Source organism: Syzygium oleosum, unplaced genomic scaffold (assembly GCF_021117445.2).
Source record: "Syzygium oleosum isolate NSW1041296 unplaced genomic scaffold, Sole_v2.1 Sole_v2.30, whole genome shotgun sequence".
Taxonomy (NCBI): domain Eukaryota; kingdom Viridiplantae; phylum Streptophyta; class Magnoliopsida; order Myrtales; family Myrtaceae; genus Syzygium; species Syzygium oleosum.
The window spans coordinates 3,007,331-3,018,709 of record NW_026607514.1 but is presented as its reverse complement, the minus strand read 5'-3'; the positions used below and the strand labels follow the sequence as shown (position 1 = coordinate 3,018,709).

At 44.4% G+C, this 11,379-nt stretch overlaps 1 protein-coding gene across 1 annotated transcript; it reads right to left on the bottom strand.

Moving 5' to 3' along the window:
• Positions 1-1,914: 1,914 nt before the first annotated feature.
• Positions 1,915-3,945, bottom strand: LOC130135278 (uncharacterized). Its single transcript, XM_056303985.1, has 3 exons — positions 3,465-3,945; positions 2,555-3,093; positions 1,915-2,419 (listed from the first exon to the last, which is right to left on the bottom strand). The coding sequence occupies exons 1-3, from the start codon at positions 3,943-3,945 to the stop codon at positions 2,183-2,185; spliced, it is 1,257 nt and encodes a 418-aa protein (XP_056159960.1). The 3' UTR covers positions 1,915-2,182.
• Between the last annotated feature and the right edge of the window lie 7,434 nt (positions 3,946-11,379).

Here is an 11,379-nt window from a genome sequence, read left to right as displayed (position 1 = left end):
AACAAAAACTATTAGCCCATTAAGTGGCCCCACAATATGAACCTTTTGTCACCATTGCCTTATGTTCAATATAGTCTTTTATAAGCTCTAATTGCCTCATACTTCTCTTATAACCTCCTTTCATGTATTTTTAGGGCTTCACCTGCCCTTCAACCCAAGTCTCCAGCCATTAATCACATAACCCCTTATTGGAGCACCAGAGGTCTACGTTCTACGCGACCAAATCATCTCGAACGAGCTTCAGTCTTGCTCAATAGAGCAACTAGTACTTTTCCTCAATGCCTCCTGAGTTTACTTCATCTCGTTGGCAACTCTCTTCTAACATCTTGTGAAAGCTGGTGTATTCAATTCATTTCTAATTTTGTTTCTCTTCGTGTGCCTAAACTACCACTGGCGCATTCCCATTACCACTAGACTCGTTTTGTGAACATGTCGGTGTTTAATTAGTATCCCATGCGATAAAGCATCGTTGGCCTCGCCGCAGTCAATCAGTATTCGACAGTCGCACAAAACACCGAACACTTTTCCCCACTCCATCCATCGTACTTCTACTCTACGGCCAAGATATCCACCTCTTGCCAAATATATCCTAGATGTTTAGCATGTTCACTCTTTGGGAATTCTGATCTCTAATTCTCATCAAATGTTGTCTGAACTTCTACTGATGCATTTACACTCCTAGTATTCTAGCTTCGACAGATTTAAATGAAAATCCTTGGATTCCAACATTTCCCTCCAAAGTTCTGAGTTCATCAGTTACTCTTGCTTGTGGTTCATCAACAAAAATTATATCACCTAGAAAGCATATACCAAGAAATAAAACACACCAAGAAACACTTATTCTTGCTTGTTACACATAATTTATTTATCAATACTTCCCCATTCGCTAGGTCTCCTACAGTCCAAAACAAGAATTAACATCTAGAAATAATAGCAAAATTCTACGACAGCCTGTAAAAGAGAAGTCTATAGAGTATTTTTGTTAGAATTACAATTTTGACTGTGTCACTGTATGATATAACGATACTAAATCAGATTTAAGATCTCAAATTTTTCCAAAATTAAGTTTGAACAAGATCATGGCTGGACCCCGCATTCAAGACCGTAAAAATGGTAAAAATCAAACAAAATCGTAAAGTCGTACTAACTTTCATCTTTGTCCACTTTATGAAGTTTGTCCCGAAAAGAGTAAAATATTGAACTGAACAAGTTGAGTTCACATTTGAAATTCTTAAAAAAGAAAATCGAAAGACTAAAGTAAATGAGTTTTGTGTTATATCTATCCTAATTACAGTAGGTGAATCCAGAACTAGGCTTTTGTATACAAACATTTCAATGTTTCAACCAACAAAAGTCTGCTCCATGAGTGTCCTTTATGACAAGAGAAACAAGGAGTAGCAGCTGCGATGATGAAATAGTGCTTTTTGTTATGAACTTTTAGAATCATTATGGACTATTAAGCTTACTTGGCTTGTCTCTCCAATGAGCTTTATGCATGAAGTTGAATGAGAAAACTGTGTTTCTATCATGTTTTTTCTTTTACCTATTACATTTACTTGGTTTATATTAACGTTTTGGCTTTTGGTGCTTGTTACAATTTCGTACAACTCAATTCACAATGATAGGGATGACATGTTTTAAGCTATTTCTTTAGTAGTTTGTCCACTATAATGATTATGAGCTCCGATAGCACCATCCAATTTTACTGGCCATACCCTGATCTCACTTGAAAAACAAAAAGCAATTTGAACAGCCTTGCTTGGGAGGATATGTGCTCCATGAAAGTAGGCACTTGACAAAGTTCACCCCTATGAGGATTTGATGAATAGCAGACACCAACAAAAAAGAATATTTTCGTGTCTAAGGACTAGGCTATTTGCAAGACCAACAACAGTCTCAAATGATTACAAAAAATATTTGAAAATAATTAAGAACCTTCTGGTTGTACGGATGTATCACAATTTCAATACCTTCATCAGATTTTCAGTCATCAACTCGTGAAAAGGTAATTAAAAAAGTGCATGTGAAACTTTTCTGTTCATATCTGAGAAAGAATTTGATTGCAGAAAAGGGAAAACAATTGTTTGTCAGATGAAATAGGTTACCTCAAGTTGTTTAAAGTTTGAACATGCGGGAACAATTTGTGGTCGTGGATCAAGAAGCTTTCAAGAGCAACGTGCACTTATTCCTCATCTTCTCCCTGAGATTCAGATTCGTTGTCTTCTCCCTCATCTTCAGATTCAGATTTGGCATCATCTCCCTCAGATTCAGATTCGTTGTCTTCTCCATCATGTTTAGATTCAGATTGTCTGTCTTCTCCGTCCCACTCATTGTCTTCTTCTAGAAATTTGACTCCCTTCTCCGAGCAAAGGGAAGAAATTGCCTCCACATCTAATTTCTTGCACCGATTTATTTCAACCTTTCGCAGTCCCATCAAGCTCGATAGATTAGGCAACTCCTATAAAGATTTACAAGTATCAATCTTCAATTTTTCCAAAGATTGTGGTAGTTCGCCTTGAATCTCAGCCAGACTACCACAGCTACTTATGCAAACCTCTCGCAACCCCTTCAAGCTCGACAGATCAGGCAACTTCCGTAAAGATTCACAGTCATCAACCTCCAATTCTTCCAAAGATTGTGGTAGTTCGCCTCGAATCTCAGCCAGACTACCACAGCTACTTATGCAAACCTCTCGCAACCCCTTCGAGCTCGACAGATCAGGCAACTTCTGTAAAGATTCACAGAAAGAAATCTCCAATTTTTTCAAAGATTGTGGTAGTTCGCCTTGAATCTCAGCCAGACTACCGCAGCTACTTATCCAAACCTCTCGCAACCCCTTCAAGCTCGACAGATCAGGCAACTTCTGTAAAGATTCACAGTCATCAATCTTCAATTTTTCTAAAGATTGTGGTAGTTCGCCTTGAATCTCTGCCAGACTACCACAGCTACTTATGCAAACCTCTCGCAACCCCTTCGAGCTCGACAGATCAGGCAACTTCCGTAAAGATTCACAGAAAGAAATATCACGCCCCGTACCCCACGAAGCGACAACATCCCGCGTACAGGTCGAAATTGTGGTGCGACGCTCCCAGGCTACGTCACCGACCCGAAAACCCAAATCAGAGAAAAACACGACACATGCGGAAACGACGTATATATATATATATATATATATATATATATATATATATATTATATATACATATACACCCGGACAATAAACAAAGTAACCATGAATAGCACCAGATAAATAATTTACGAACAATTTGAAACGAGATAAACATTCTTTACCATAACTTATGTACAATATCCATTTACAACAAAAGATACAACGATAGGGCCACTAAGACAAAAAGGGATCAGCGGCCGGGGTCAACTACCAACAGGAGGGCTACAGTCAAAAAGCATCGGCCCTCGTTCCTACAACTAAGGTCTAACCTAGGGTACCCAGTTGGGATCAGAACCCGACAAATCTGAAGAACTCTCGGAAGGCTCCTGCTCCTCGGCCTCAGCTATATCCATCGGCTCTGGAGCCTCCGCGTACACCTGCTCCGGGATTGGGTCCACAACCTCTGGCTCAAAAGCTACCCCACCTAGCTCCTCATGCTCCTCCTCATCCTCCACAATCTCATACTCTACCTCCGAGTCTTGGTTACTCTCCATATCCACATCTATAATATCGCCGTTTGGACACTGCGGGTCCAACTGACCCTCTCCGACAAACGGGACATCAGCAGACCTGATGGGACCGAACTCGTCTCCAAAACGGTCCTGGAAACACCAAGCTAGGTACTCGTGGGTCTCATAGTGAGCTAAGCTTACGTCTACCCAAACTAACGTATAATGCCATATGTACACCTCATCATTCCCCACAGGATGAACTGTCCTCAAGCGCTCTATATGGGTGGGGATCCCGAAACGTAACGACGCGTCTTTAAAATTCATGGTCGAGGATCTGAAATGTCAGTTTTACAACAACCGTGAGAAAACTCAGCAAGTAACAACCCCTAATCCTAAACTAGGCTAATGTGCACCTCTAGATAGGTAAATTAAACACATCAAGCAAAGAACCAGTAAATCACTAAAATTTCTCCCGGGCCCACAGTCCAATACATTATCTCGAAACCCTGCAGGTTAGGTGTTCAACAACAAAAATACTCACGTGCAATTATTCCGACCCGAAGGCCCACAAATATAACGACCCGAAGGCCACGACCCGAAGGCCCACAGTTGTATAAATCGATCCGGAGGCCCGACTCGAAGGCCATAATTGAATAAAACGACCCGTAGGCCCGACCCGAAGGCCAACAGTTTGATAAAACGACCGGTAGGCCCGACCCGAAGGCCAACAGTTTGAATCACTTCAAACACGCACACTAATGCGCCCAATTCCAGTCAATCAACAACATGATATATGAATTTCAAGCTAGGACACCCAATGCCAACTTTCAACGCCAATATGCTAAACGCAATCATTCTCAATTTAGATGAATCCAACGCATTATCGATACTCCCAATTATTTCCATTCTAGTCCAATCAAACCGACAATCGTTCCGCGCATTTATTCCAAAGTAAATTTAATGCGCCTAAGGCCCGCCTTGGGCAACTCGATCTCAGTAGACATTCTTACCATCACGGGGTCGCCCAATAGGGTTTATACAAGCTCTAAATAGCCACCCAATTACCTAAATTCAAGTCATTAATCAATGAACCAAACAAGTCCCAGCTTTGGCACTTTGCACAAATTCGGTTCTGTGTGAACAGTATCAGGACAGAATACCATTTAGGCCATAAATCACATTTAAACCACCTCATTAAGCCCTAATCACATACCCTAATCACCCTACACCCAAATAAATCTAATTAGGCCCTAATTAAGCCTAATTAACCCCTAAATTACCCCTAGAATGCACAAATTCCAGCCATTATACCTTAATCCATTTAATGCTCAACTTAGACAATATAATGCAAATTCGGTACTGTATGAACAGTACCAGGGCAGAACTTGATTTGGGCACTAAACCACCCTTAACACACTTCATTAAGCACCAATTAGGTCCTCTAATCATCCACTAAACACTACCCACTAATTAAACACTAAACTAACCCCTAAAGCACAATTAGACTAGTTCGGGGTTTAGGGATTTATACTCGCCTAATATTAACTTGAGTCGACGAGAATGGGTGGCCGATTACCGACACGCGGTAAGAATCGGCGGCGACGTCCCGGAGGCAAGCCGGCGGTTCACGGCAGCGACGGCGGCAGCGGCGGTGCACGGTGGCTCGCCGGCGAGGCTTCCCGGCGTCCGGCGGTCTTCTTGCACCGGCGGTGAACGGTGATGGGCTGCTGTCCACGCCAAAATGAAACCAAAGAAGAAGGAGGAGGAGACGGTCAGCTGAAGATGAGGGTGATGAGGCAAGACAGGGACGGCGACACCGGTGCGGTTGGCTTCCAGGCGGTGATGGTGTCCAAGGGAGGTGATCGGGAGAGAGAGGGCTGCCGAGAGGTTTTTTGGAGGGAGAGAGAGAAATGGGCTGGTCAAGTATGGTCAAAGTTTGGTTAGTGGAAGCCAAGTGTCAATCATCAAAGGGCTTGGACATTTTTGCCCTTAATCCAATGGCTAGTATTCATCCATATCCAATAATGCAAGGGGCAAAGGGGTCATTTGTCCTCAATCATGGGCTGACCAGACCTGGTTTAGTCCAATTAACCTTGGTTAATTCCTCAAAATTTATCCAAATTCAGAATTAGATAAAAATGGCCTTAGGGGCATTTTCGTAATTTTCCGATCCCGGGTCGAAATTCCAATTTTTGTCCATACCGGTCCTATATATGCGTGGCCAGCATAATACGGTGTCGGATCCATAAAAATTATCCTTTAAACCCTCGAAAATCAGTCCGAAAGTCTGGAGGGGTAAAACCGTAAATTTTCGTTCCGGGGTCGAAATTCCAATTTTCAACCGCACGCACTCCAGACATGCGTGGCCACTCCAAATTGGCATCGGTTCTGAAAAATAACTTCGTTTGGTCTCGAAAACGGACATCGGGGTCCCTAGAGGCAAAATTGTAATTTTCTCAATTTTTTGTCGAGTTTTCATTTTTCAGCCGTACTAGTCTCAAACATGTGTGGCGACTCTCAAATGACGTCGGTCTTGCAAATTAGTCGTAATTACCCTTGAAATTTTGATATCGAAGTTCGGTTCCAATATCACGACCAAATTTGCTAGTTTTGAAGTTTTAGGGCCTCTCACTAACGGGCGGCTGTTTAGGTGTTACGCGTATCGACCTGAGGTTGTCCGTGTCGTGATAGTCTCGAATTTTGGGAGAACGTGAGGAATTATCACTAGTACCGGAGGTCGCTATCGTTCGGACTAAATTCAGGATTAGTTTGTCAGGCGTACTTTCAGTCGTGCGGAATCACCCGCAATCCGATCATACGTTACTGACCCTAACACATCCGTCATTTTCCTAAGATCGGCCCATATTGGTCCAAAATATCCCTTCGACGTTTCTCGAAATCGGTACTCAATCACGATCGGTTCCTCGGTCCACGTACCGGTTCCTATTTAGCCTTTCCCATCTAGTTAGTATCCTGTGATTGATCAAGTCCGGGCGAGACTTACTAAAATCAAACGAGAATTAATGTACACTTTATTGGTCCCGGTAACGGGTCAAAATTCAGGATGTTACAACTCTTCCCCCCTTACAAAAATTTCGTCCCCAAAATTTGTACTCTAAACTTGCTCCTCAAACAACTGGGGGTGTTGACGTCGCATGGCCTCCTCGCTTTCCCATGTAGCGCCTTCTGTCCCGTGGTGTTCCCAGACTACCTTGACCATCGGGATTGTCTTATTCCGCAATACTCGATCTTTCCGGTCCTCAATTCTGACTGGTTTCTCCACGTACGACACCTTGTCGTCCACGTCTATTTCTTCATATCTCAGAACGTGTGTCAGATCTGGCTCGTACTTTCTCAACATCGACACGTGGAGCACGTTGTGTACCTAAGACAAGTTAAGTGGCAGGGCAAGCCTATACGCCATATCACCAATCCTTTCCAATATCTCGAACGGTCCGACAAACCTCGGATTCAGTTTTCCTTTCTTGCCGAATCGAGATAACCCTTTCATAGGCGATACCTTGAGGAAAACATGATCTCCAACTTGGAATTCCAAAGGTCGTCGTCTTCGATCGGCATAGCTCTTTTGTCGACTTTGTGCTGTCTTCACCCTTTCCCGAATAATCTCGACAGCTTTCACTGTCTGCTGTATCAGTTCTGGGCCAGTAATGCTTCGCTCACCTACTTTGTCCCAGCACACGGGAGTCCTGCATGCTCTGCCATATAAGGCTTCAAATGGGGCCATCTGAATGCTCTGTTGGTAACTGTTATTATACGCAAATTCTACCAAATGTAGCTGCTCTTCCCTTTTACCTTGGAATTCCAGCACGCAAGCCCTTAACATATCCTCGAGGGTCTGGATTGTCCTTTCCGATTGACCATCAGTTTGTGGATGGTAAGCTGTACTGAATTGTACCTTCGTTCCCAAGGCTGTCTGCAGACTCTTCCAAAAATTCGCAGTAAATCTCGGGTCACGATCCGATGTAATCGTCACTGGTATTCCATGTAGTCTGACGATCTGTCTCACGTACAGCTCTGCATACTTTTCTAGCTCAAAATTCTTTCTCATAGCTAAGAAGTGTGCCGACTTCGTAAGTCGATCCACAATCACCCAAATGGAATCATGCCCCCTCTGGCTTCTCGGTAATCCGATCACAAAGTCCATGGTGATGTGTTCCCATTTCCACTCGGGAATTTCCAACGGTTGCAGCAGTCCTCCAGGTTTGCAGTGTTGCGCCTTCACCTGTTGGCACGTCAAACACTTAGCCACATACCTGGCCACATCCGTCTTCATTCCGTTCCACCAATATTGTTGTCGTAGATTCTAATACATTTTCGTGCTGCCAGGGTGAATACTGTAATTGCTGCGATGAGCTTCTCTTAGTATTTCTTCCTTAAGCTCGGTATCATTGGGTACACACCATCGTCCTCTAAATTTCAAAATTCCATCGTCAGACACTTGGAAATCTGGCTTCCTTGTAGTGGCATCCATTCCCACAATCTTTTGAATTTCCTGATCCGTGGATTGCAGCGCTTTAATCTTGGTTTGAATTTCCGGCTCGATTCTCAAAGTAGCCAGCAGATTCGACACATGGCTCAATTCAAATTTAAACTCTGAGTCTTGGAGTCGTTCTAGCAATGTCCACTCTTTGATCATCATGTGCGCCATACTTGACTTGCGACTTAGCGCGTCCGCTACTCGGTTTGCTTTTCCCGGGTGATACATGATATCACAATCATAATCTTTCAGAAGTTCCATCCACCTACGCTGCCTTATATTCAACTCTTTCTGTGAGAATAGATATTTGAGACTTTGGTGATCCGTATAAATCTGGAACTTTTCCCCGCATAAATAATGTCTCCAGATTTTGAGTGCAAAAACAATGGCAGCCAGCTCGAGGTCATGCGTCGGATAATTCATCTCGTGCGGCCTCAACTGGCGTGACCCATACGCAACTACTTTCCCATGCTGCATCAACACACAACCAAGTCCCCTAAGTGAAGCATCACTGTAGACCTCGAATCCACCAGGTCCAGACGGAATAGTTAAGACTGGGGCTGTCGTCAGTCTGTGCTTTAGTTCCTGAAAGCTTCGTTCACACTTGTCATCCCATTCAAACTTAACCTCCTTTTTCAGCAATCTCGTTAGTGGCATGGCTATCGACGAGAATCCCTCCACAAAACGTCGATAATAGCCGGCCAATCCCAAAAAACTCCTGATTTCCGTCACTGATGTTGGTCTGGGCCACTTAAGCACTGCCTCGATCTTAGCTGGATCCACATATATTCCTTCTCCCGATACTATATGTCCAAGGAATGCTACTTTGCTAAGCCAGAATTCACATTTGCTGAACTTCACGTAAAGTGCGTGTTCCCTTAACGTCCGTAGCACCTCAGTCAAATGCACTTCATGATCTTCCGGGCTCTTCGAGTATACCAGAATATCGTCAATAAACACAATAACGAACTAGTCTAGGAATTCCTTGAAGACTCTGTTCATCAAATCCATGAAAGCTGCGGGGGCATTCGTCAGACCGAAGGGCATGACTGTAAACTCATAATGCCTGTACCTCGTCCTAAAGGCAGTCTTGGGTATATCTTCCTTCCGAATTCTCAACTGATGATACCCAGTCCGTAGGTCGATCTTGGAGAACACTGACGCTCCTTGTAATTGATCGAACAGGTCGTCGATCCTCGGCAATGGGTACTTGTTCTTTATAGTCACCTGATTCAACTGCCGATAATCTATACATAACCTCAACGTCCCGTCCTTTTCCTCACAAACAGGACTGGCGCTCCCCATGGAGACGCACTAGGACGAATAAACCCCTTATCTAACAATTCATGCATCTGGACTTTCAATTCCTTCAATTCGGCTAAAGACATCCGGTATGGGGCCTTAGAAATTGGCTCAGTGCCTGGGGCCAATTCTATTACAAATTCCACTTCTCGCTTCGGCGGTAAACCCGACAATTCCTGAGGAAAAACCTCGGGAAAATTGCACACTACAGGGATTTCTTCCAACTTGGGTTCCGCCAACGTCGGATCATTTACATTCACCAAGTATCCTTCGCAACCTTCATTGAGCATCTTAGTCGCCTCTACTGAGGAGATCCATGGAATCGAGGTTCCTCCTCGGTTTCCCTGAAATTCAAACCTAGGATGTCCAATCGGATTGAATTGGATCATCCTATTGCCGCAATCCATAACGGCTTTCTGCTTCATCAGCCAATCCATACCGATGATTACATCGAAGTCATACATGGCTAACACAGCCAAATCAATCCTTTCCTCTACATTCCCAATCACATTTTACAGTCCAAGCACCCCAATGATACTAACACCCTATCATGCAGTGGGGTCGTCACACATAGCATAATCTCAAGTAATACGGGCTCAATACCAATCAATCTAACAAACTGTTCTGAGATAAACGAGTGGGTTGCCCCGGGATCAAATAACGCATAGGCAGCATGATCACAGAGAGAAATGGTACCTGTGACCACGCCCGGCGCGTCCTCGGTATCCTTGCGCGCCATTGCATATACTCTTCCTTGTGCAGGTGGTCTACCCTGGATAGCCGGTGGGGGATTCCCCGCTTGATTTCCCGTCCTAGGCTGTTGATGTTGCCTTGGGGGTCCCAAAGGGCGTTGCTGGGGGCAGTTCTTAATCTGGTGCTCCAAGCTCCCACAGCGGAAACAAGCCTTGAATCTATTTGGTTGCTGATTGGGTTTTACAATGTTTCTCCTGGGCGGTGGAACAAATCGCTTATTACTGATCATCGGTTTCTTTCCGAAGCGACGATTGTCCCGATTTTGATTAAACCGTGATCCTGATGCTGCCGCTCTTTCCATCTGATCTCGCTCGATCGTTTGGGCTCTTTCATACAATTCCCTATAATCTCTGATATTTAGCAGGAGCATCTGGGTGCGAAGATCCGGTTTTAACCCATCCCGGAATCTTCGAGCTTTATCCAACGGATTCTCTACCATTCTTGGGGCGAATCTCGACAATCGTGCAAACTCTGCTTCATACTGGACTACTGTCATCGAGCCCTGACGAAGTCTCATGAACTCCGCCATCTTCTTCTCTTGGGCGCTCTATGAGAAATATTGCCCATAGAAATTCTCCACAAATACTGTCCAGGTCTGTTCTACATTCTCTGGAAACACTCTATCCCTGACGGTCTTCCACCAGTCGTTTGCATTGTCTTGCAGTTGATAAGTCGCTAATGAAATCTTCTCGGTCTCAGTGCACCCCAACAAATCAAACGCCTTTTCTAATTCTTCCATCCAACGTGGGGCGATTTCTGGGTCACCTCGGCTCGTGAACTTGGGCGGTTTCAGCTTGAGAAACTGCTCCACCAACTGGTGCATCGGTCTAGCTGCTACCACTGGTGGGGCTTGAGTTTGCTGGGCTTGGGCTTGGGCTTGCTGAGCCTGGTTCCCGTTAATGGCAGCAGCTGCTGCAGCCTCGGCAATGACGGCGACTCTATCTTGGGCCTGCCTGCCCATGACATTTCCTATCTCCCTTAGGGTCTCAATGACTTGTTCCATTCTGGGATCTCTGGCCTCTTGGCCACCCGTGCTGGATGGCACCTGGGGTTCCTTACCCCTTCTCCTGTTCAAAGTCTGAATAACGTCCTCTAGTCTGCGGTCTCGGGCCTCTTGGCCTCCTGAACTCAACTGACCCTGGGGTTCCTTTCCCCTTCTCCTGTTCATACTTCAACTTTGAGTGTTTAATTACCTGTTATAATTC

Coding starts and splice junctions, on each gene's coding strand:
- LOC130135278 (XM_056303985.1), bottom strand. CDS start 3,945: ATGAATTTTAAAGACGCGTCGTTACGTTTCGGGATCCCCACCCATATA. Junction 3,094..3,464: donor GAGTTCTTCAGATTTGTCGG/GTTCTGATCCCA, acceptor TCGGTGACGTAG/CCTGGGAGCGTCGCACCACA. Junction 2,420..2,554: donor GCTTGAAGGGGTTGCGAGAG/GTTTGCATAAGT, acceptor GGACTGCGAAAG/GTTGAAATAAATCGGTGCAA.